This window comes from Lonchura striata, chromosome 36, assembly GCF_046129695.1.
Source record: "Lonchura striata isolate bLonStr1 chromosome 36, bLonStr1.mat, whole genome shotgun sequence".
Classification (NCBI taxonomy): domain Eukaryota; kingdom Metazoa; phylum Chordata; class Aves; order Passeriformes; family Estrildidae; genus Lonchura; species Lonchura striata.
In genome coordinates this window covers 1735739-1762191 of record NC_134638.1, presented here as the reverse complement: position 1 = coordinate 1762191, position 26453 = coordinate 1735739, and the positions used below count along the sequence as shown (strand labels likewise).

General features: G+C 64.8%; 1 protein-coding gene across 1 annotated transcript in view; it reads right to left on the bottom strand.

The window, feature by feature from the left end:
* Nucleotides 1–26453, bottom strand: part of IQSEC2 (IQ motif and Sec7 domain ArfGEF 2) — a 30025-nt gene that overhangs the window by 2559 nt on the left and 1013 nt on the right. The window contains 14 exon segments of the mRNA XM_077789667.1: nt 542–703; nt 2062–2223; nt 4096–4195; nt 4275–4400; nt 5859–5998; nt 6538–6704; nt 7270–7392; nt 8535–8696; nt 10122–10639; nt 11932–12291; nt 13901–14168; nt 22881–22910; nt 24728–25161; nt 25247–25489. Of these exon segments, the coding sequence (XP_077645793.1) occupies nt 542–703; nt 2062–2223; nt 4096–4195; nt 4275–4400; nt 5859–5998; nt 6538–6704; nt 7270–7392; nt 8535–8696; nt 10122–10639; nt 11932–12291; nt 13901–14168; nt 22881–22910; nt 24728–25161; nt 25247–25489 (2995 nt within the window).

The window sequence follows — 26453 nt, the reverse complement described above, 5'->3', positions numbered from 1 at the left end:
GGACCCCCGAAACCCCCCAGGACCCCCCAAATCCCCCCAAGATCCTCCAAATCCCCCCAGGGCACTCCAAATCCCCCCAGGACCCCCCCAAATCCCCCCAGGGCACCCCAAATCCCCCCCAAGGAGATCCCAAACTCCCTCCCAGTCCCTCCCAGTGCCCCCAGTCTCTCCCAATCCCTCCCAGTCCCCCTCCCAGTTTGTCCCAGTTTGTCCCAGTCCCTCCCAATCCCTCTCCCAGTCCCTCCCAGCAGCTCCCAACCCCTCTCCCAGTCCCTCCCAGTGGCTCCCAGTCCCTCCTAGTGCCCCCAGTCTCTCCCAATCTCTCCCAGTCCCCCTCCCAGTCCCTCCCAGTCCCTCCCAGTCCCTCCCAATCCCCTTCCCAATCCTTCCCAGTGGCTCCCAGTCCCTCCTAATCTCCTCCCAGTCCATCCCAGTCCATCCCAGTCCCTCCCAGAGTTTCCCAGTCCCTCCCAGCGGCTCCCAACCCCTCTCCCAGTGCCTCCCAGTGGCTCCCAGTGGCTCCCAGTGCTCCCAGTCTCACCGCTGTCGGACAGGTCTCGCAGGGAGCTGCTCAGGGCGCTGCGTTTGAGCCCCTCGGCCCCGAACGCCTCCTCCAGGCTGCTGCGGCTGAGCCCGTTCAGCGCCTCCCGGGGCGGCCCCGCGGCCCGCGGCCCCGCCACGCCCTTCTGCTTCTCCAGTTCGGCTGGGGGGGACACCAGTAAGGACCAGTAACCACCAGTGACCCCCAGTAACCACCAGTGACCCCCAGTACACCCCCACTAACCCCCAGAGCAACCCCAGTTACAGCAGTGCCCCGCGGCCCCGCCACGCCCTTCTGCTTCTCCAGTTCGGCTGGGGGGACACACCAGTAACCACCAGTAACCCCCAGTACACCCCCAGTCACACCAGTACACCCCCAGTCACACCAGGGCCCCGCGGCCCCACCACGCCCTTCTGCTTCACCAGTTCGGCTGGGGGGGACACCAGTAAGGACCAGTAACCCCCAGTGACCCCCAGTACACCCCCAGTCACACCAGTACACCCCCAGTACACCCCCAGTCACACCAGGGCCCCGCGGCCCCGCCACGCCCTTCTGCTTCTCCAGTTCGGCTGGGGGGACACCAGTAAGGACCAGTAAGGACCAGTAACCACCAGTGACCCCCAGTGACCCCCCAGTAACCACCAGTGAGTCCCCAGTCACACCAGTGACCACCAGTACACCCCCAGCATTCCCAGGCTCCTTTTCCAGTGCTCCCAGTGCCCATCCCAGTGCTCCCAGTGCTCCCAGTCCATCCCAGTGCTCCCAGTGCCCTTTGCAGGGTCAACTTTGGTGCTCCCAGTGCCCCTCCCAGTGCTCCCAGTGCCCATTTCAGTGCTCCCAGTGCCTCTCCCAGTGCTCCCAGTGCCCCTCCCAGTGCTCCCAGTCCTTCCAGTGCCCCTTGCAGGACCAATTTTGGTTCTCCCAGTGCCCCTCCCAGCACTCCCAGTGCTCCCAGTCCTCCCAGTGCCCCTCCCATTGCTCCCAGTCCTTCCAGTGCCCCTTGCAGGGCCAATTTTGGTGCTCCCAGTGCCCCTCCCAGTGCTCCCAGTGCTCCTGGTGCCCTTCCCAGTGCTCCCAGCGCCCCTTCCAGTGCCCCTAGTGCCCATTTTGGTGCTCCCAGTGCTCCCAGTGCCCCTCCCAGCACTCCCAGTGCCCCTCCCAGCACTCCCAGTGCCCTTCCCAGCGCTCCCAGTGCCCCTCCCAGTGCCCCCAGTGCCCATTTTGGTGCTCCCAGTGCCCCTCCCAGCGCTCCCAGTGCCCCTCCCAGTGCCCCCAGTGCCCATTTCGGTGCTCCCAGTGCCCTCCCAGCGCTCCCAGTGCCCTCCCAGCGCTCCCAGTGCCCCCAGTGCCCTTCCCAGCACTCCCAGTGCCCTTCCCAGCGCTCCCAGTGCCCCTCCCAGCACTCCCAGTGCCCTTCCCAGCGCTCCCAGTGCCCCTCCCAGTGCCCCCAGTGCCCATTTTGGTGCTCCCAGTGCCCATTTCGGTGCTCCCAGTGCCCTCCCAGTGCCCCCAGTGCTCACCCTCCACCCGGTACTTCTCCATCTCCTGCACCTCGGCCACCGACTCGCGCAGGTCGCTGGCGAAGCGCAGCCGGTCCTGGGGGCTCGGGGCGTTGAACACGATCAGCACCTTGCGCTCGCCGCCCGGCGCCGCCGACAGCAGCTTGATCCCGAACTGGTAATCTGGGGGGCACGGGGTCAGGGGCACCCCCAAAGGGACAGGGACACCCCTAAAAATCACCCAGCGTGATCCCAAACTGGTAATCTGGGGGGCACGGGGTCAGGGACACCCCCAAAGGGACAGGGACACCCCTAAAAATCACCCAGCGTGATCCCGAACTGGTAATCTGGGGGGCACGGGGTCAGGGGCACCCCCATGGGGTCAGGGACACCCCTAAAAATCACCCAGCGTGATCCCAAACTGGTAATCTGGGGGGCACGGGGTCAGGGACACCCCCAAAGGGACAGGGACACCCCTAAAAATCACCCAGCGTGATCCCGAACTGGGAATCTGGGGGGCACGGGGTCAGGGACACCCCCAAAGGGACAGGGACACCCCTAAAAATCACCCAGTGTGATCCCGAACTGGGAATCTGGGGGGCACGGGGTCAGGGGGTCAGGGACACCCCTAAAAATCACCCAGCTTGATCCCGAACTGGGAATCTGGGGGGCACGGGGGTGAGGGGGACAGGGACACCCCCAAAGGGACAGGGACACCCCTAAAAATCACCCAGCGTGATCCCGAACTGGGAATCTGGGGGGCATGGGGTCAGGGGGTCAGGGACACCCCTAAAAATCACCCAGCTTGATTCCAAACTGGGAATCTGGGGGGCACGGGGTCAGGGACACCCCAAAGGGACAGGGACACCCCTAAAAATCACCCAGCTTGATCCCGAACTGGGAATCTGGGGGGCACGGGGTCAGGGACACCCCAAAGGGACAGGGACACCCCTAAAAATCACCCAGCTTGATCCCGAACTGGGAATCTGGGGGGCACGGGGGCACGGGGTCAGGGACACCCCAAAGGGACAGGGACACCCCTAAAAATCACCCAGCTTGATCCCGAACTGGTAATCTGGGGGGCACGGGGGTGAGGGGGTCAGGGACACCCCTAAAAATCACCCAGCGTGATCCCGAACTGGGAATCTGGGGGGCACGGGGTCAGGGACACCCCAAAGGGACAGGGACACCCCTAAAAATCACCCAGCGTGATCCCAAACTGGGAATCTGGGGGGCACGGGGGTCAGGGACACCCCCAAAGGGTCAGGGACACCCCTAAAAATCACCCAGCGTGATCCCGAACTGGGAATCTGGGGGGCACGGGGTCAGGGGCACCCCACAATGTTCTTTGGGGTGCTATAGGATTCTTTGGGGTGCTTTAGGGTTCTTTGAGGTGCTGTGGGGTTTTTGGGGGTGCTGCAGGGCTCTTTGGGGTGCTGTGGGTTTTTTTGGGGTGCTATAGGATTCTTTGGGGTGCTTTTGGGTTATTTGGGGTGCTTTAGGGTTCTTTGAGGTGCTGTTTGGTTTTTTGGGGTGCTGCGGGGCTCTTTGGGGTTCTGTGGGGTTTTTTGGGGTGCAGTTGGGTTCTTTGGGGTGCTGTTGGTTTTTTTGGGGTTCTGTTGGATTTTTTGGGGTGCTGTGGGGTTTTTTTGGGGTGCTATAGGATTCTTTGGGGTGCTTTACTGTTCTTTGGGGTGCTGTTGGTTTTTTTGGGGTGCTGTTGGATTTTTTGGGGTGCTGTGGGGTTTTTTTGGGGTGCTATAGGATTCTTTGGGGTGCTTTACTGTTCTTTGGGGTGCTGTTGGTTTTTTTGGGGTTCTGTTGGATTTTTTTGGGGTTCTGTTGGATTTTTTTGGGTGCTGTGGGTTTTTTTTGGGGTGCTATAGGATTCTTTGTGGTGCTTTACTGTTCTTTGGGGTGCTGTTGGTTTTTTTGGCGGTGCCGTAGGATTTTTTGGGGCGCTCTGGGGTCCTTTGGGGTGCTGTGGGGTTTTTTGGGGTGCTGTGGGGTTTTTTGGGGTGCTGTGGGGTTTTTTTGGGGCGCCGCGGGGCTCACAGGCGTTCTGGAAGAGCTGCATGTGCATCTCCACCAGCGGGAAGCTCTGCCGGAAGCTGTAGGTCACCAGGATCTTCTTCTTCTGGAAGATCTTTGTCACCTGCCGAGGCCACGGGGGTCACCAGGGACCCTTGGACCACCCTGGGACCCCCCGGGACCCCCCGGGACCCCCCGCTCACCACCAGGAGGTCGTTGAAGAGGAAAACCTCGCGCTGGTGCAGCCCCAGGCGCTGGGGCCGGTTGGGGTCGGGCACCTCGTAGAGTTGGCAGCAGCAGACCAGGCGGCGGTGGGGCAGGGACAGCACCTGGGGGCACATCTGGGGTCACATCTGGGGTGGGACACAGCTGGGGGCACATCTGGGGCGGGGACAGCACCTGGGGGCACATCTGGGGTCACATCTGGGGGCACAGCTGGGGTGGGACACAGCTGAGGGCACATCTGGGGCGGGGACAGCACCTGGGGGCACATCTGGGGTTGCATCTGGGGTGGGACACGTCCCACAGAGTCCCCCGGAGAAGGTGAGGATGGTGCCCTTGGACCTTCACTGGGGTCACCAAGAGCGTGGCCACGTTGGGTCACCCCAAATGCCCCACAGGGGACCCCAAATGTCCCATGGGGTCACTTCAAGGGTCACCCAAATGTCCCATGGGGTCACTTCGAGGGTCACCCCAATGTCCCACAGGGGTCATTTGAAGGGTCACCCAAATGTCCCATGGGGTCACTTCAAGGGTCACCCAAATGTCCCATGGGGTCACTTCGAGGGTCACCCCAATGTCCCACAGGGGTCATTTGAAGGGTCACCCAAATGTCCCACAGGGGTCACTTCAAGGGTCACCTCGAATGTCCACATGGGGTCGCTTCAAGGGTCACCCCGAATGTCCACATGGGGTCACTGCAAGTGTCACCCAAATGTCCCATGGGGTCACTTCAAGGGTCACCCAAATGTCCCATAGGGTCACTTCAAGGGTCACCCAAATGTCCCATGGGGTCACTTCAAGGGTCACCCAAATGTCCCATAGGGGTCACTTCAAGGGTCACCCCAAATGTCCCACAGGGGTCACTTCAAGGGTCACCCCAGAACTTCCCAGGGACACCCCAGGGTGGGGATGGTGCCCTTGGATCTTCACTGGGGTCACCAAGAGCATGGCCATGTTGGGTCACCCCGAATGTGCCACAGGGGTCACCAAGAGGGTCACCCAAATGTCCCATGGGGTCACTTCAAGGGTCACCCAAATGTCCCATGGGGTCACTTCAAGGGTAACCCAAATGTCCCACAGGGGTCACTTCAAGGGTCACCCCGAATGTCCCACAGGGGTCACTTCAAGGGTGACCCAAATGTCCCCAGGGGTCACTTCAAGGGTCACCCCGAATGTCCACATGGGGTCACTTCAAGGGTGACCCAAATGTCCCCAGGGGTCACTTCAAGGGTCACCCCAAATGTCCCACATGGAGCCCATCCAGTGTCCCCCAAGGGTCACCTGGATCATCCCACATTGGTCACCTGGAATGTGTCCCTTGGGCCACCTAGAACCTGTCCCACGTGTCACCTAGAACATCCCACCCACGGGTCACCTGCAACATCCTTCCCACAGGATCTCCTGGAATGTTGGAACATCTCCCCCGGGTGACCTAGAACATCCTCCCCACCACAGGATCACCTGGAATGTCTCCTTTGGGTGGCCTAGAACCCGTCCCATGGGGTCACCTGGGACACCCCCCGTGGGTCCCACCCCCCGGGTGCCCTGTCCCACCCCCGACCCACCGGTTTCTTGCCGACGATCATGCGCTCCACGGCCTGGACCTGGGACACGTGGTCGTCGTTGGTGCGCAGCTCGCGGCTCTGGATGCGCTGGTAGATGCCCACCAGCATGTCCCGGGGGATGTCCTCGCCGTTGTCCACCCCTGCGCGACACCCGGCCCCGCTGGAGAACCCGTGTCACACGGGACCGCCCCAGAACCCGCAACACCCGCCCCGCTCTAGAACCCGCGACCAGAGGTTCTGCTCTAGAACCCGTCGCTCCTGGTCCCGCTCCGGAACTTGCTCATCGTTGGTGGCTCTAGAACCCACACCAGCAGACCCGGCTTTAGAACCTGCAACACCAGCCCAGCTCCAGGCCCTGTAATGGTCCCATTCTAGAACCTCCCCACCACCCCAGCTCTGCTCTAGAACCCCCTCACCACGACCTGGTCCGGAGCCTGAAACCCCCCTAGACCCGCTCTAGAACCCACCGTGTTGGCCCCAGCACCCAGAACCCAGAGCTCCCAGGCCCACTCTGGAACCTGCAACACCTGACCCAATCCAGAACCCACCCACAACACCCAGGCCCACCTCGAATCCACGACGCCGCACCCCGTTCCAGAACCTACAACTCCTGGGCCAGCCCTGGAGCACGCGACACCCGGCCCCGCTCTAGAACCCAGGTCCCCGGGTGGGGCCTCACCTCGCAGGTTCTTGATGAAGTCCTCGAGCTTCATCTTGCGCTCGGCCTTGACGCTGGGGCTGTACATGTCGGTGTTGAGGAGGATGATGGCGAAGGCCAGGATGAAGATGGTGTCCGGGTTGCGGAACTGGCGCAGCAGGGCCGCGTTACACACGCAGTAGCGCTGGCTGCGGGGCGGACAACCCCCACGGCCCATGGGGTCACGGTGCCCCACGGCCGGGCCCGCCTCGCGGGGTGGCCTCTGCACCCCACAGCCACCCCGTAATCCTGGGGTGGCACCCCAGTGGCTGTAGGGTCACCTAGAACATGGGCCACCACCCTCACGGCCCTTCCTTGATCCACAGGGTCACCTAGAACGTCACCCTGTGGTCCAGGGGCCATCCCCCAGTGTCCTGACAGTCTGTAGGGTCACGTAGAACAGCCCCTGGTCCCACCGGTGCCACCACCCCCTTGTGACCCCCTCAATCCATGGGGTCACCTAGAACAGCCTCTGGTCCCACCGGTGCCACCACCCCCTTGTGACCCCCTCAATCCATGGGGTCACCTAGAACAGCCTCTGGTCCCACCGGTGCCACCACCCCCTCAATCCATGGGGTCACCTAGAACGTCACCCCATGGTGGCCACACCACCGTGTGCTGCTGGTGGCAGGGTCAATGCAGGGGGGATGTGGGGACACGGGGACGTGAGGACACGGGGACGAGGGGACACGGGGACAGGGACCCAGCCCTCACCTGAAGGCCTCGATCAAGCGCTCGACCTTCTGCGCCTCCCCCTGCACCCGGATGTGGGACTGGAACTTCCGCAGGGCCTCGTCCAGCTCCATCCCCGAGAAATCCATCTCGTCCACCACGCAGCTGCCGGGACCCCGCGGGGCGGGCGATGGCTCTGGGGGCCACCCCGAGCCCCGCCGTGTCCCTGTCCCCGCCGTGTCCCCATCCTCACCATGTCCCCGCTGTGTCCCCATCCCCACTGTGTCCCCGCCATGTCCCCGTCCTCCCTGTGTCCCCGAGCCCCGCCATGTCCCTGTCCCCGCCGTGTCCCCGCCGTGTCCCCGTCCCTGCCGTGTCCCCGCCATGTCCCTCATCCCCACTATGTCCCCCATCACTGCCGTGTCCCCGTCCTCACTGTGTCCCTGCCGTGTCCCCGCCATGTCCCCACCATGTCCCCCATCCCTGCCATGTCCCCGTCCCCGCCGTGTCCCTGTCCTCACTGTCCCCGTCCTCACCGTGTTCCTGCCGTGTCCCCTGTCCCCGCTGTGTCCTCACCATGTCCCCAACCCTGCCAAGTCCCTGTCCCTGCCGTGTTCCCATCCCCGCCGTGCCCCCATCCCCACCATGTCCCCATCCCCATCGTGTCCCCGTCTCCGCCATGTCCCTGTCCCCATCATGTCCCCCATCCCTGTCATGTCCCCGCTGTGTCCCCCATCCCTGCCGTGTCCCTCATCCCTGCCATGTCCCCGTCCTTGCCATGTCCCCATCATGTCCCCATCCCTGCCATGTCCCCCATCCCTGCCGTGTCCCTCATCCCTGCCATGTCCCCGTCCTTGCCGTGTCCCCGTCATGTCCCACATCCCCACCATGCCCCTGTCCCCACTATGTCCCCCATCCCTGCCATGTCCCCACTGTGTCCCCCGTCCTTGCCGTGTCCCCATCCCCACCATGTCCCCGCCATGTCCCCATCCCCGCCATGTCCCCGCCGTGTCCCCATCCCCGCCATGTCCCCATCCTTGCTGTGTCCTCGTCCTCACCGTTTCCCCTGTCCCTGCCGTGTCCCCGCCGTGTACCCATCCCTGCTGTGTCCCTGTCCCCATCGTGTCCCCGTCGTGTCCCCATCCTCACCGTGTCCCCACCGTGTCCCCATCCCTGCTGTGTCCCCCGTCCTCACCATGTCCCAGTCCCTGCCATGTCCCCACCGTGTCCCCCATCCCTGCCATGTCCCCATCCCCATTGTGTCCCTGTCCCCATCGTGTCCCCGTCCCCGCCGTGTCCCCCCTTACTCGAGGACGTCGCGGTTGAACTGCTTCTGGCGGTTGCCCAGGAACTCGCCGATCATCTGCCGGCTCAGGCCCTTCCGCTCCAGGATGAAGTGGGCGACGCCCACGGGGGTGTCGGACAGGAACCCCCTCTCGATCAGGTACTGGATCCCCTTCTCCGGCTTCCTGCGAGGGGTTGGGCGCGTGGTCAGCCGGGCTGGTCACTCTGGCTGTAGAGTGACCCAGAACGTCACCTGCCCCCGGCTCTAGGGCCATCTGGTCATCTACGGGGTCACCGGAGGGTCAGCCTGGTTTGGGGTCACCTAAGGTGACAACAGCTGCTTCCCCAAATTGTCACTGACGTGTCCTGAGCACTGGGTGACCTGGAATGTCACCGTAGGGCTCCCTAGAACGTCACCGTAGAGTTACCTAGAACTGCACGGGTGATTTACCAAGAACGTCACCATAGGGATACCTGGAACGTTCCCTGTAGGGTGACCTAGAGCATCACTGCGGGGTTCTACAGGGCCACCTCAAGCACCACCTGGTCCATGCCACCACGGCCACCTTGTCCTTCCCTAGGGCCACCCAGGCCACCTTGCTCTTCTCCGGGGCCACCAACATCCCCCCTGTCCTCGCTATAGGGTCACCTAGAAGATCACCGTAGGGTCACCTAGAAGATCACTGTGGGGTTCTACAGGGCCACCTCAAACATCTCCCTGTCCTCACTATAGGCTCACCTAGAACATCACTGTAGGGTCACCTAGAAGATCACTGTGGGGTTCTACAGGGTCACCTCAAACATCCCCCTGTCCTCGCTATAGGGTCACCTAGAACATCACTGTAGGGTCACCTAGAAGATCATTGTGGGGTTCTACAGGGTCACCTCAAACATCCCCCCGGCCTCGCTATAGGGTCACCTAGAACATCCCCCCGTCCTCGCTATAGGGTCACCTAGAACATCTCCCTGTCCTCGCTATGGGGTCACTTAGAACATCACCGTAGGGTCACCTAGAATATCACTGTGGGGTTCTACAGGGTCACCTCAAACATCCCCCTGTCCTCGCTATAGGGTCACCTAGAATGTCACCATAGGGTCACCTAGAACATCACTGTGGGGTTCTACAGGGCCACCTCAAACATCCCCCCGTCCTCGCTATAGGGTCACCTAGAACATCACTGTAGGGTCACCTAGAAGATCATTGTGGGGTTCTACAGGGTCACCTCAAACATCCCCCCGTCCTCGCTATAGGGTCACCTAGAACATCCCCCCATCCTCGCTATAGGGTCACCTAGAATGTCACCATAGGGTCACCTAGCAGATCATTGTGGGGTTCTACAGGGTCACCTCAAACATCTCCCTGTCCTCGCTATAGGATCACCTAGAACATCACTGTAGTGTCACCTAGAACATCACTGCAGGGTTCTACAGGGCCACCTAGAACATCACCCTGCCCTCACCATGGCGCCACCAACAATCCCACCCCGGCCTTCCCCTGGTGACCACGGCAGTGCCACGTGCCCCCGCTGCCGGAACCCCAGACCCCACCCCACGTCCGGCACAGACCCCCCCAAACCCCCCAGACCCCCCAAGCCCCCCCAGCCCCTCACTTGTTGAAGAGGTTGAGGCCGATGCGGTACTGGCGCCGCTGCACCACGTCGTTGTTGAGTGCCGGCGAGTCCCAGCTCTGCCGCGGCTCCCGCTGGTACGTGGCCTTCCCGGGGGCTCCGGCGGCGCCGGGGGGCTGCGGGGGCGCGGTGGGCGGCGGGGGCGGCGGCGGGGGGGGCCGGCGCAGGCTGTCGCGGGACGAGGAGCCCGAGGAGCAGTTGAGGGTCTCGTTGGAGTTGGAGCTGCTGCCCAGGCTCTCGTTGTCGCCCTCGGAGCCCTCCTCGGCCGCGGGCGGGGGCGGGGGGCCGGGGGGCGGCGGGGGGGGTCCCTCGGGGTGGAAGCAGCGGTGGGGGGGCCCGGAGCGGGGTAGGGTGCCCCCCCCGGCGCCCTCGGGCTCGTAGGGGCCGCCCCGGTTGATGGAGCCGCGGTCCGAGCGGTCGCTCAGGTCGGCCGAGCTGTCGCTCGGGGGCTCCACCGTCAGCAGCGGGGGGTGTCCCCCCCCGGCCCCCCGCCCCCGGCACTCCAGGCACGGGGGGCCCCTCCGGGGGGGCTCCTCGGGACCCCCCCAGCGCTCGGCCGGGCCGGGGGCGTTGGCGGGGGGCGGCGGCGGGGGCGGCGGGGCGGGCGGCGGCGGCGGCCCCCCGGTGTCGGCGGGGGGCTCGGGGCTGGGGGGTCTCTCCGGGGAGCGGGGGGAGCCGGGGAGCCCCTCGTCCAGGTACAGCGTGACGTCGCTGGCCGAGGTGGCCGCGCTGTCCCCCGCCGGAGGGTCCGGGGCGCCGGGGGGGACCCCGCGACCACCGCCCAGCGCCTCATCGATGGAGGCGGCCAAGGACTTCACCTGCGGGGACAGGACCCCCCCCCCGTGAGCCCCTCATGGGCTCCGGACCCCCATATTGGCCCCTGTGACCCCCATGGCCTCCCCGAGACCCCCAAACCCTGTGACACCCCCCATGGCCCCGTGACCCCCCCCCACCATTCACTTTGTCGCCTGTGTCCCCCCCATGGCCACTGCGGTGTCCATGGTTTTGTGACCCCCTGACCCCCATGACCCCTGGGACCCCCTGGGACCCCCGTGACCCTCTAACCCCCATCCTCATGGCCCCCCTGTCCCCATAATCCCCATAACACATAACCCCCAGGACCCCCAAACCCCATAACCCACAGGACCCAGTGACCCCAAAACCCCCATAAACCCCTTGACCCCATAACCCCCAGCACCCCCTGACCCCAAAATCCCCATAAACCCCTTGACCCCATAACCCCCAAAACCCCCAGGACCCCCCAAAACCCCCAGCATCCCCCTGACCCCATAACCCTCATAACCCCCAAAACCCCCAGCACCCCATAACCCCCAGGACCCCCCTGACCCCAAAACCTCTATTATCCCCAAAACCCCCAGCACCCCCCGACCCCATAACCCCCATAACCCCCCTGCCCCCATAACTCCCATAACCCCCCTGACCCCAAAACCCCCAGCACCCCCGACCCCATAACCCCCATAACCACCCTGACCCCAAAACCCCCAGCACCCCCCGACCCCATAACCCCCATAACCCCCCTGCCCCCATAACCCCCAAAACCCCCCAACCCCATAACCCCCAAAACCCCCAGCACCCCATAACCCCCAGGACCCCCCCGACCCCAAAACTCCCAAAACCCCCAGGACCCCCCATAACCCCCAGCACCCCCCTGCCCCCCCACCTGCTGCGCAAACGCCTCCTCCAGGTCGGCGCCTCCGGGCCCGAAATCGGCCGAAGCCGAGAGCTGCCGGGGGGGGCTTCCCGCGCCCCCCACCCCGGAGCCGCCCCCCACCGCCACCCCCTCGCCGGGACCCCCGCCCCCGTCCAGGCCGGCCCGGCAGGACCCCCCGTAACGGGGCGCGCGCCGCGGCCCCCCCAGGACGCCCTCGTCCAGCGAGGCCGGTTTGCCCTGGAAGTAGGGCGGGGGCGGCGGGGGCGGCCCCGGGGCGGGGGCCGGGGGGCCGCGGTCGTACTCCTCGAAGGAGAACTGCAGGCGCAGCCCCGGCAGCGCCAGGCGCCGCGCCCGGCCGCCCTCGCTGCGCAGCCGCTCGAACTTCTGCGCCATGCGGTAGCGCCGGAACGCGGCCTGGATGGTCCGCGCCGCGCGCCGCGAGCGGAAGTAGCCGCCGTACTTGCGCTCCAGCATCTCCACCTGTGCGGGGACACGTGTGGGGACATGGGTGAGGATGGGGACACAGGGACACGCGTCAGGATGTGGGGACACGGTGAGGGACATGGGGACGTGGCGAGGGACGTGGGGACACAGTGAGGGATGTGGGGATGTGGCGAGGGATGTGGGGACATGGGGACATGGATGAAGATGGGGACACAGGGACATACGTGGGGACACGGTGAGGGATGTGGGGATGTGGCGAGGGACGTGGGGACACAGTGAGGGATGTGGGGATGTGGGGACGTGGATGAGGATGGGGACGCGGGGACACGCGTCAGGATGTGGGGACACGGTGAGGGACGTGGGGACGTGGCGAGGGACGTGGGGACACGGTGAGGGACGTGGGGATGTGGGGACGTGGATGAGGATGGGGACGCGGGGACACATGTGGGGACGTGGGGACGTGGGTGAGGATGGGGACACGGGGACACACGTGGGCATGTGGGGACATGGTGAGGGATGTGGGGATGTGGCGAGGGACGTGGGGACATGGTGAGGGACGTGTGGACATGGGGACGTGGATGAGGATGGGGACGCGGGGACATGCATGGGGACGTGGGGACACGGTGAGGGACGTGGGGACGTGGCGAGGGATGTGGGGACATGGTGAGGGACGTGGGGATGTGGGGACGTGGATGAGGATGGGGCACAGGGACATGCGTGGGAATGTGGGGACACGGTGAGGGACGTGGGAATGTGGGGACACGGTGAGGGACGTGGGGACATGGGGACATGGATGAGGATGGGGACATGGGGACACATGTGGGGATGTGGGGACGTGGATGAGGATGGGGACGCGGGGACACGCATGGGGATGTGAGGACATGGTGAGGGACGTGAGGACGTGGGGACATGGCGAGGGATGTGGGGACATGGCAAGGGACGTGGGGACATGGCGAGGGACGTGGGGACAGGGGACATGCGTGGGGACAGGGGACAGGGATGGGCACATGGGGACATGGGTGATGATGAGGACATGGGTGAGGACATGGGGAGAGGGATGATGATGGGGACATGTGGACATGGGTGGAGACATGGATGAGGGTGGGGACATGGGGACACACACAGGGACATGGAGACGAACGAGGATGAGGATGGGGACATGGGTGGGGACATGGGAGACGTGGATTGGGATGGGGACATGGGGATGGGGACATGGGGACATGGGGATGGGGACACGGATGGGGACGTGGGGACATGAGGACATGAGGATGAGGACATGGAGATGTGGATGGGAACACGGGGTTGGGGACAGGGGATGGGGACATGGGGACATGGGGACATGGACAAGGACATGGAGGTGTGGGGATGGGGACATCAAAACATGGACGGGGACATGTGGCCATGGGGTCCGGGAGGGGACAAGGAGGGGACAGGGACCATTGTATGGGGACAGGGACGGTGACATGGACCTGGGGACCACCACACGTGGATCTGTGACCACCACACAACCAGGGCCCATCCCAGGGGTGTCCCCAGCTGTCCCCAGGTGTGTCCCGGGTGTGTTCCAGGTGTCCCCAGGTGTGTCCCGGGTGTGTCCCGGGTGTGTCCCGGGTGTTCCCAGGTGTCTCCAGGTGTCCCCGGGTACCTTCTTGTCCTGCAGGTCGGTGGAGAGCTCGTAGCTGTCGCTCAGAGCCTTCGGCCTCTTGCTCTCCTCCTCCTCCTCCTGCTTGCGCAGGGCCACGCTGGCGGGCTGGGGGGGCAGCCGGGGCCAGGCCCCCCCCGGGGAGACCCCCCCGGGGCCGCCCCCCGGGCCTGGGGGCGCCGCCGGGGCCAGGCCCCGGTACGGGGGGGGTCTCCCGGGGCTGTCGGGCACCGGGACCCCCCCCTCGCTGCCCGGGGCTTCGCCGTCCACGCTGCGGGGACACCGCGTCACCCCCACGTCGGCACCCCCAAAAAAAGCCCAAAGCACCCTCAGGACCCCCAAAAAAACAGCCAAAGCACCCTCAGGAATGACCCCCCCCAGACCTCCCCAGGACCCCCCAAAAGCTCCCAGAGACATTCAAAGGTGCCACTGAGACCCCTCAAAGAGTCTGGAGGAACCGGTGGGGACACGGGGACAGACAGAGGGACAAGGGACAGACAGACACAGGGACAAGGGACACAGGGACAGGGGACAGAGGGACAAGGGACAGACAGACACAGGGACAAGGGACAGACAGACACAGGGACAAGGGACACAGGGACAGGGGATAGAGGGACAAGGGACAGACAGACACAGGGACAGGGGACAGACGGACACAGGGACAGGGGACAGACGGACACATGAGACACATGGACAGGGGGACACAGGGACAAGGGACAGACAGACACAGGGACAGAGGGATAAGGGACAGACGGACACAGGGACAGACAGACACAGGGACACAGGACACAAGGACAAGGGACAGACAGACACAGGGACACGGGGACAGACACAGGGACAGGGGACACAGGGACAGACACAGGGACAGGGGACACAGGGACAAGGGACAGACAGACACAGGGACACAAGACACAAGGGGACAGACAGACACATGGACAGGGGACACAAAGGACAAGGGGATGGATGGACACAGGGACAGGGGACAGAGGGACAGGGGACAGACAGACACAGGGACAGGGGACAGACGGACACATGAGACACATGGACAGGGGACACAGGGACAAGGGGACAGACAGACACATGGACAGAGGACAGAGGGATAAGGGACAGACGGACACAGGGACAAGGGACAGATGGACACATGAGACACATGGACAGGGGACACAGGGACAAGGGACAGACAGACACAGGGACAGAGGACAGAGGAATAAGGGACAGACGGACACAGGGACAGACAGACACAGGGACATGGGGACAGACACAGGGACAGGGGACACAGGGACAAGGGACAGACAGACACAGGGACAGGGGACAGAGGGACACAGGGACAGACAGACACAGGAACACAAGACACAAGGGGACGGACATGGACAGGGGACACAAAGGACAAGGGGACGGATGGACACAGGGACAGAGGACACAGGGACAGGGGACAGACGGACACATGAGACACATGGACAGGGGACACAGGGACAAGGGGACAGACAGACACATGGACAGAGGGACACAGGGACAAGGGACATACAGACACAGGGACAGGGGACAGAGGGACACATGAGACACATGGACATGGGACACAGGGACAAGGGGACAGACAGACACATGGACAGGGGGACACACGGACATGGGGACATGGGGACATTTGCCATATGGACACACGGACACACGGACATGGGGACACATGGACATGGGGACACACGGACACACGGACATCAGCCCTATGGACATGAGGACATTGGGACAGACAGACACATGGACATGGCGACATTTGCCATATGGACATGGGGACACACGGACACACGGACATGGGGACATCAGCCCTATGGACATGGGGACATTGGCCATACGGACACGGGGACACACAGACATGGGGACACACAGACATTGGCCCTATGGACATTGCAACACAGGGACACATGGACATGGGGACACATGGACACACGGACATTGGCCATATGGACACGGGGACATTGGGACAGACAGACACACGGACGTGGGGACACAGGGACACACAGACATGGGGACACACAGACATGGGGACACACGGACATGGGGACATCGGCCCTATGGACACACGGACACATGGACATGGGGACACACAGACATGGGGACACACAGACATGGGGACACACGGACATGGGGACACACGGACACGGGGACACACGGACACGGGGACATTGGGACAGACAGACACACGGACATGGGGACACAGGGACACAAACATGGGGACACATGGACATGGGGACACATGGACACAGGGACATCGGCCCTATGGACATGGGGACATTGGGACAGACAGACACACGGACATGGGGACACACGGACATAGGGACATCGGCCCTGTGGACATGGGGACACACGGACACATGGACATGGGGACATTGGGACAGACAGACACACGGACATGGGGACATCAGCCATATGCACACATGGACACAGGGACATGGGGACACACGGACGTGTGGACACATGGACACATGGACATGGGGACACACGGACATGGGGACATTGGCCATATGGACATGGGGACATTGGGACAGACAGACACACGGACATGGGGACATCGGCCATATGCACACATGGACACAGGGACATGGGGACCACACGGACGTGTGGACACATGGACACATGGACATGGGGACACACGGACGTGTGGACACATGGACACATGGACATGGGGACACACGGACATGGGGACATTGGCCATATGGACATGGGGACATTGGGACAGACAGACACACGGACATGGGGACATCGGCCATACGGACACGGGGACACACGGACACAGGACACACGACATGGGGACACTGGAACAGGAGGACATGGGACACTCGGACACACAGACATGGGGACATCGGCCATATGCACACATGGACACAGGGACATGGGGACACACGGACATCGGCCCTATGGACATGGGGACATTGGGACAGACAGACACACGGACATGGGGACACAGGGACACACAGACATGTGGACACACAGACACATGGACATCGGCCCTATGAACACACGGACACACGGACAGGGGACACACAGACACACGGACACACGACAGGCCTGTACGTGCACACGCGGCCCCGGGGGACACACGGACACGGGGACACACGGACACACGACAGGCCGTACGTGCACACGCGGCCCCGGGGACACACGGACACGGGGACACACGGACACACGACAGGCCCGTACGTGCACACACGGCCCCGGGGGACACACGGACACACGGACAGACGCCTCCCCTCCCCCCAGCCCCCCCAGTGCCGGAATTCGGGGGGGGGGGGTGCAGAGCAGAGCAGAGCCGGGGGGGGGGTCCCAAAACTCCAGAATTTGGGGGTCCCGACCAGGTGGGGGGGGGGAGGGGAGGGAAGGGGGGAGGGGATGAGGTGGGGGCGCCGCGCAGGGGGAGGGGGAGGGGAGGATTTTGGGGTCTCGGGGATTCCCGGGGGATTCCCGGGGGGTCCCGGGGGGTCCCGGGGGGGTCCCCGACTCACCCGTGCAGCAGCCGCTGCCGGAGCGGCCCCCGCCGCCGGTCGGCCGTGCACTGCAGGCACCACATTTTGGGGAGGGGAGCACCCCCAAAAAGATGGGGGGGACACAGAGACACCCCCGGGAGGTTGGGGAGGGGTCGCGGGTGGGGGGTGGGCGAGCCCCCGGTGCCTCCGCAGCGGAACCGGGGCCCGGCCGGGCGGTGCTGGGGGGGTGGGGGGGATGGATGGGGGGGGGGGGTGAGGGGGGAGGGGGAGGAGCCGACAGCGACCCCCCCCCTTCCCCCATCCCCCCCTCCCCTCCTCGCTCTGCGCGTGCCCGGGAAGCCGAGACCCCCCCGGGATGTGGGGAGGGGGATTTGGGGATTTGGGGGAGGGTCCTGGGGTGGGAGGGGAGGGAGGAGGGGGGGGGAGGACGCCTGGGTCCGTCTGATGTGGAATGGGGGGAGGGGTCGCGTGTGTGTCCCCCCCCATAAAATCAGCACAAAATGCAGGGGGGGGTGTCCCCTAAAATTGGGGGGAGTCCCCAATGGGGGGAGGCGGCGCCCCCCCCCCCAAGCCGGGGGTCCCCAAGGAGGGGACGTGGGGGGGGGGGGGGTGTCCCCAGCGGCGCCGCGCATGCGCGGTGCTCCCCCCTCCCGTGGCCGGCGGTTGCCATGGCGACGCGGCGGGAGGGGCGGCGGTTGCCATGGAGGCGGGGGGGCGGCGGTTGCCATGGAGGCGGGGGGCGGCGGTGCCATGGCGACGCGGCGGGAGGGCGGCGCCATGGAAACACGGCGGGAGGGGCGGCGGTTGCCATGGCGACGCGGCGGGAGGGGCGGCGGTTGCCATGGAGACGGGGGGGGGGAGAGAGGTGTTCCCCCGGGGGGAGGGGCTCGGCCGCGGGGTCTCCCCCCCCCCCACCCCCCCCGGCCCCGCCCCCTCCCCAAAAATAGCGCGAGGAGGCGGCGCCGCCATGATGGAGGCGTTGCCATGGCAACCGCCCCCAAACCGCGGCCGGGGGGGCGGCGCCTATAGGGGCCCTATAGGGGTCTATAGGGGTCTATAGGGGCCTATAGGGGTCTATAGGGGCCCTGGCATAGGGGCCCTATAGGGGTCTATAGGGGCCCTATAGGGGTCTATAGGGACTCTATAGGGGCCCTATAGGGCCTGGGGTCTGCTTGGGCCCTATAGGGTACTATAGGGGTCCTATAAAGCCTGGGGTCTGCTCGGGCCCTATAGGGGTCTATAGGGACCCTATAGGGGTCTATAGGGACTCTATAGGGCCCGGGGTCTGCATGGGCCATAGAGGGGCTATAGGGACCCCATAAAGCCTGGGGTCTGCTCGGGCCCTATAGGGGTCTATAGGGTCACTATAGGGGCTGGGTCTGCTCGGGCCCTATAGGGGTCTAGAGGGACCCTATAGGGGTCTATAGGGTCACTATAGGGGCTGGGGTCTGCTTAGGCCCTATAGGGGTCTATGGGGCGCTATAGTGCCCAGGGTCCTTCCGGGCCCTATAGGGGTCTAGAGGGACCCCATAAAGCCTGGGGTCTGTACCGGGCCTATAGGGGGCTATAGGGGTCTATATGGCCCTTATAGGACCCCAGGGGTTCCCCATGGCCCCTATAGGAGTCTGGGGGTCCCCATGGCCCCTATAGGACCCCAGGGGTCCCCATGGCCCCTATAAGGTCTATACAGCCTCCATAGGAGCCTGGGGGTCCCCATGGCCCCTATAGGTCCCCATGGCCCCTTTAGGGTCTATATGACCCCTATAGGACCCCAGGGGTCCCCATGGCCCCCATAGGACCCCGGGGGTCCCCATGGCCCCTATAGGGTCCCCATGGCCCCCATAGGACCCCGGGGGTCCCCATGGCCCCTATAGGGTCTATATGGCCCCTATAGGACCCTGGGAGTCCCCACGGCCCCTATAGGGTCTATATGGCCCCTATAGGACCCTGGGAGTCCCCACGGCCCCTATAGGGTCTATATGGCCCCTATAGGACCCCGGGGTCCCCATGGCCCCTATAGGGTCCCCATGGCCCCCATAGGACCCCGGGGGTCCCCATGGCCCCTATAGGGTCCATATGGCCCCCATAGGACCCCGGGGGTCCCCATGGCCCCTATAGGGTCTATATGGCCCCCATAGGACCCCGGGGGTCCCCATGGCCCCTATAGGACCCCGGGGGTCCCCATGGCCCCCATAGGAGCCGGGGTGGGGGTGTGGGGGAGGGCGGCTCTTACCTGCGGGCGGGGGGAGGTTGGAGCAGCCAAAGCACCCAAGGGTGGCACCTGGAGGGGACAGGGGGACAGACACGGGGACACCGGGATGGGGGACAGACGGGACAGACGGGGGACAGACAGGGGGACACCGGGATGGGACATGGGGAGAAACAGGGGGACAGACAGGGGGACAGACAGGGGGACAGACAGGGGGACAGACAGGGGGACACCGGGATGGACACAGGGACAGACAGGGGGACAGACAGGGGGACACCAGGATGGACACGGGGACAGACAGGGGGACAGACGGGACAGACACGGGGACAGACGGGGGACACCGGGATGGACACGGGGACAGACAGGGGGACAGACGGGACAGACACGGGGACACCGGGATGGACATAGGGACAGACAGGGGACAGACGGGACAGACAGGGGACAGACAGGGGACACCGGGATGGACACGGGGACAGACAGGGGGACAGACAGGGGGACAGACAGGGGGACAGGACACGGGGACAGACAGGGGGACAGACACGGGGACACCGGGATGGACAGGGGGACAGACGGGGGACAGACAGGGGGACAGACAGGGGGACAGACAGGGGTACACCGGGATGGACACGGGGACAGACGGGGGACAGACAGGGGGACAGACAGGGGTACACCGGGATGGACACGGGGACAGACAGGGGGACAGACGGACGTGGCAACACTGGGGGACAGACGGCTACGGGTCACTGTGGCAGGACGGACAGACGGACAGGGATGGACAGCAGGGGGGACGGACAGACGGACAGCGGGGGGACAGATGGACAGACGGACATGAGGTGGACACAGACGGACAGATGGACACGGGGGTGACACGGACGGACAGACGGACATGAGGTGGACACGGACGGACGGGGGGACACAGACGGACAGATGGACACGAGGTGGAAACAGACGGACACGGGGGGGACACGGACAGACAGATGGACACGGGGAACACAGACGGACAGACACGGGATGGACACGGACAGACAGACGGACATGGGGGGTGGACACAGACAGACAGACGGACACGGGGCGGGGGGGGGAGAGAGAGGAGAGAAACGAGTCAAGAGCCGGAGGGGGGGACGGACGGACAGACGGACACGGGGGGGGGGGACACACACGAGGGGGGAGGGGGACACGAGTGGGGGGGGAGGGGGGGAGGGGTGGGGGAGGGGCCCCAGACCTGACCCCCCAAACCCCCCCCCCGGGGTGGGACCCCCCCCCAAATCCCCAATTTGGGGGTCCCGGGTGTCCCCTCCACCCCCCCCCAGTGTCACACTCACGTCAGGGGGTCCGGGGGAATTTGGGGTGTCCGGGGGGGGTTTTGGGGTGTCCGGGGGGATTTTGGGGGATTTTGGGGTCCCGGTCCCTCCGAGCTCCCGCACGGAGCGCGGCCCCTCCCCCCCTTTCCTGCCCTCCCCCACCCAGGTCCGGAAGGGCCCGGGCGGAATTCCGGGCCTGGAGCGGGACCGGGACCGGGACAGGGAGGGGACAGGGACAGGGATGGGGAGGGGACACAGGGGACAAAGAAGGGACACAGGGGACAGGGATGGGGCACAGGGATAAGGACACAGGGTCAGGGACAGGGACAGGGAGGGGACACAGGGGACAGGGACAGAGATGGGGACAGGGACAGGGATGAGGAGGGGACACAGGGGACAGGGTGGGGACAAGGACAGGGATGGGACACAGGGGACAGGGATGGGACAAGGACAGGATGGGACACAGGGGACAAAGGGGACACAGGACAGGGATGGGAAAGGACACCGGAGTCACAGCCCAGCACAGGGACAGGGGACAGGGATGGGGACAGGGATGGGACACAGGGGGACAAAGGGGACACAGGGGACAGGGATGGGAAAGGGACACAGGGGACAGGGTGGGGACACAGGGACAGGGACAGGGACACCGGAGTCACAGCCCGGCACAGGGACAGGGGACATGGATGGGGACAGGGACGGGACACAGGGGACAGGGAGGGGACAGGGACAGGAAGGGGACAGGGATGGGGACATGGGACATGGGACTGGGAGGGACAGGGAGGGGACAGGGAGGGGACACAGGGGACAGGGAGGGTACACAAGGACATGGGGACAGGGACAGGGACACCGGAGTCACAGCCGGCACAGGGACAGGGGACAGGGAGGGGACACGGCCTGGCACAGCCACGCACGGCCCTGGCACGGGGTGTCACCACCTGGCACGGTGTCACACTGTGTCACACGCAGTGTCACACTCAGTGTCACCTGCCTGTGGTGTCACACTGTGTCACACTGTGTCACACGCAGTGTCACACTCAGTGTCACCTGCCCGTGGTGTCACACTGTGTCACACGGTGTCACACCCAGTGTCATGGTGTCACATGTGGTGTCACCTGCCCTTGGTGTCACACTCAGTGTCACACTTGTGTCACAATCAGTGTCACACTCGGTGTCACTGCCCTTGGTGTCACACTCAGTGTCACACTTGTGTCACAATCAGTGTCACACTCGGTGTCACCTGCCCTTGGTGTCACACTTGTGTCACCTGCCTGTGGTGTCACACTCGGTGTCACACTCGGTGCCACACTCGGTGTCACACTCGGTGTCACACTCATGTCACACCCAGAGTCACACTCGGTGTCACCTGCCCGCGGTATCACACCCAGTGTCACACCCAGTGTCACACTCGGTGTCACACTCGGTGTCACACTCGGTGTCACACTCATGTCACACCCAGAGTCACACTCGGTGTCACCTGCCCGCGGTATCACACCCAGTGTCACACCCAGTGTCACACCCAGTGTCACACTCAGTGTCACACTCGGTGTCACACATGATGTCACACCAGTGTCACACAATGTCACACCCGCTGTCACCCTCCTGTCACCGTCACGTGTGTCACACACGCAGCCCCGCCCCCCCGTGGGAATTTTGGGGCGATTTTGGTGTTTTCTTGTTTTTTGGGGGTTTTCTTTGTGGGGGGGCGGTCCCGTCACCACGGCAACGCCCCCCCTTTGTCACCCCCCCCTGCGCTATCGCGACATGACACCTGGGGGGGAGGGGAGGGGGAGGGAGGGGCCCTGTCGCGACATGACACCTCGTGGGGGGGGGAGGGGAGGGGCCCTGTCGCGACATGACACCGGGGGGGGGGGGGGAGGGGCCCTGTCGCGACATATCCGCCCTGTCGCGACTCCCCCCACCCCCGGGGAGGGGACCCAGGCGTCCGGGGGGGGGAGGGGAGGGGCAGAGGGGAGGGGAGGGGGAGGGGCAGCACTGACCTCACCGTCCTGGAGCTGTCGCGATCCGACCTGGGGGGGGAGGGGAGGAAATGGGGGGGGGGGGGTCAGAGGGGGGGAGACCCCCAAATCCCCCTCCCCAATTCCTCCCCCCCCCCCCAAAAAAGGGACCCTCCCCCCCCCCCCCCCCAATGTCCCCGCGTGACCCCGGAGCGACAGAAGGGGGGAGGGGCGATGACGTCACGACCCCCAGGGGGCGGGTTTGGGAGGGGCCGCATCCAAAAAAATCCCGGGGTTGGAATTTTGGGAATCCCAAATCCCAGAAATCCCCGATTTTGGGAAGCCTTGGATCACACAAATTCCCGATTTTGGGAATCCCAAATCCCAGAAATCCCCGATTTTGGGAATCCCAAATGCCAGTGATTCCCGGTTTTGGGAATTCCAAATCCCAGTGATTCCCGGTTTTGGGACTTCCAAATGTCAGAAAACCCCGATTTTGGGAATCCTGAATCCCAGAAATCCCTGATTTTTGGAGAGTGGATGGGAGGAGTCCCGGATCTGAAATCCTGGATTTTGGAAGGGACCCTGAATCCCAAATCCCCAGTTTTGGAATCCCCAACCCGTAAATCCCCGATTTTTGGGAAGGGGAATCCCAAATCCCTGAATCCGTAAATCCCCGATTTTTGGGAAGGGAATCCCAAACCCCGCACCCCAAATCCCCGATTTTGGGGAGAGAATCCCAAATCCCGCACACATAAATCCCGATTTTGGGAAGGGGAATCCCAAATCCCGATTTTTGGGGAGGGAATCCCAAACCCCGCACCCCAAATCCCGGATTTTTGGGGAGGGAATCCCAAACCCCGGATCCCGGATTTTTGGGGAGGATCCCAAACCCCAAATCCCGGATTTTTGGGGAGGGAATCCCAAACCCCGGATCCCCGATTTTTGGGGGGAGGGAATCCCAAACCCCAAATCCCGGATTTTTGGGGAGGAATCCCAAAGCCCGCACCCCAAATCCCGGATTTTTGGGGAGGGAATCCCAAACCCGGATCCCCGATTTTTGGGGAGGGAATCCCAAATCCCGGGATCCCCGGTTTTTGGGGAGGGAATCCCAAACCCCGCACCCCAAATCCCGATTTTTGGGAAGGAGAATCCCAAACCCCGCACCCCAAATCCCGGATTTTTGGGGAGGGAATCCCGCACCCCGGATCCCGGATTTTTGGGAGGGAATCCCAAACCCCGCACCCCAAATCCCGGATTTTTGGGGAGGGAATCCCAAACCCCGGATCCCGGGTTTTGGGGAGGGAATCCCAAACCCCGCACCCCAAATCCCGGATTTTTGGGAAGGGGAATCCCAAACCCGCACCCCAAATCCCGATTTTTGGGGAGGGAATCCCAAACCCCGGATCCCCGATTTTTGGGGAGGAATCCCAAAGCCCCACCCCAAATCCCGGATTTTTGGGGAGGGAATCCCAAACCCCAAATCCCGGATTTTTGGGGAGAGAATCCAAACCCCGGATCCCCGGTTTTTGGGGAGGGAATCCCAACCCCGGATCCCCGATTTTTGGGGAGGGAATCCCAAACCCCGGATCCCCGGTTTTGGGGAGGGAATCCCAACCCCGCACCCCAAATCCCGGATTTTGGGGAGGGGAATGCCAAATCCCAGACCTGTAAATCCCGATTTTTGGGGAGGGGAATGCCAAATCCCAGACCTGTAAATCCCCGGTTTTTGGGAAGGGGAATCCCAACCCCCGCCCCCCAAATCCCGTTCTGGCCCGCCCGTGCCGTACTTGCGCTGCAGCCGTGGTGGCCGGGCTGGTGCTGCCGCTGCTGCGCCCGCCGGGGCTGGAGCTGCGGGAGGGGCCGCGGCTCAGCGGCCCCGCGCCCACTCCCGCTCCCAGCAGCTCCCGTAGTGCCCGTCCCGGGCCCGGAACGGCCCCTCCCGTTCCAACCGGGCCGGGTACGGCCCCTCCTGCTCCAGCCGGGCCGGGTACTGCCCGTCCCGCTCCGGGTATTGCCCGTCCCGCTCCGGGTACGGCCCCTCGCGGTCCAGCCGGGCCGGGTACTGCCCGTCCCGCTCCGGGTACTGCCCGTCCCGCTCCGGGTAGGGCCCCTCGCGGTCCATCCTGCCGGATATGCCCGTCCCGCTCCCTGATTGCCCGTCCCGCTCCATCCTGGCCGGGTACTGCCCGTCCCGCTCCATCCTGGCCGGGTACTGCCCGTCCCGCTCCAGGTGCGGCTGGTACTGGAGGTCCCGCTCCAGGCAGCCGTGGAACTGCCCCTCCTGCTCCATGCGGGCCGCGTAGGGCCCGTCCCCGCTCGGCTCGGCTCAGGTAGGCTCTGTCCCGTTCCTTTCGGCCCGGGTAGGCCGGTCGTGCTCGGCCCGGCCGCCGTAGGGTCCGTCGCGCTCGGTCAAAGGCTCGAAGGGCGCGTCCCGCTCCAGGTGCGCGGGGTAGGGGCCGCTCCCGCTCCAGGGGCTCCCCGTAGGCGCCGTCGTGCTCCAGGTGCTCGGGGTAGGTCCCGTCGCGCTCCAGGTGAGGCGGAAACGGCGGCTCGGGGTCGCCGTGGGCCGGGAAGGGCAGCTCGGGCTCCCCGTAAAGGCCCTCGGCCTCCAGGTGGTTCTGGTACTGAGCCTCGGGCTCCGCGTGGCCCTGCGGACACGGCGGAAAGGGACACGGCGGTGGCACCGCGGGCCGGGCACGGGTGGGGCTGGGTCGGGGTGGGACCCCCCGAGATGGTGTGGGTGGTCCTGGGACCCCCTCGAGCTGACCCGGGTGGTCCTGGACACCCCCCGAGCTGACCCAGGTGGTCCCGGGACCCCCCCCGAGCTGACCCGGGTGGTCCCGGGATCCCCCCCGAGCTGACCCGGGTGGTCCTGGGATCCCCCCCGAGCTGACCCGGGTGGTCCTGGGACACCCCCCGAGCTGACCCGGGTGGTCCCGGGATCCCCCCCGAGCTGACCCGGGTGGTCCTGGGACCCCCCCCGAGCTGACCCGGGTGGTCCTGGGACCCCCAGCTCGGTCTGGGCACCCCTGGGACCCCCAGCTCGGTCTGGGCACCCCTGGGACCCCCAACTCAGTCTGGGTCGGGGTGGGACCCCCTGAGCCAGGCTGGGTGGTCCCGGGACCCCCAGCTCGGTCTGGGTCGGGGTGGGACCCCCAAGTTGGCCCGGATGGTCCTGGGACCCCCAACTCGGTCTGGGCACCCTTGGGACCCCAGCTCGGTCTGGGCACCCTTGGGACCCCCCTGTCCTGTCCCATATGGCCCTGAGACCCCCCTGACCCCACCCCACCCCCAAGATCCCTCCCCGTGACCCCCTCCCCATCCCCAAAATTGGGGTCCCTGCCCCATGACCCCCCCCGTGACCCCACCCCAAACTGGGATCCTCGCCCATGACCCCCCCCATTCCCAAAATCTCCCCCGTGACCCCCTCCCCACCCCTGCACCCCCAGTCCCGGCTCCCCAGGACCCCCTAGAACCCCCTCCCCAAATAAGGGGGTCTCCAGCCCATGACCCGCCCCAAAATCTCCCTCCCCACCTGCGACCTCCTCCATGACCCCACCTGGTGACCCCTCGGTGACCCCGAGCCTCTGCACCCCCAAACGGGGACCCCCG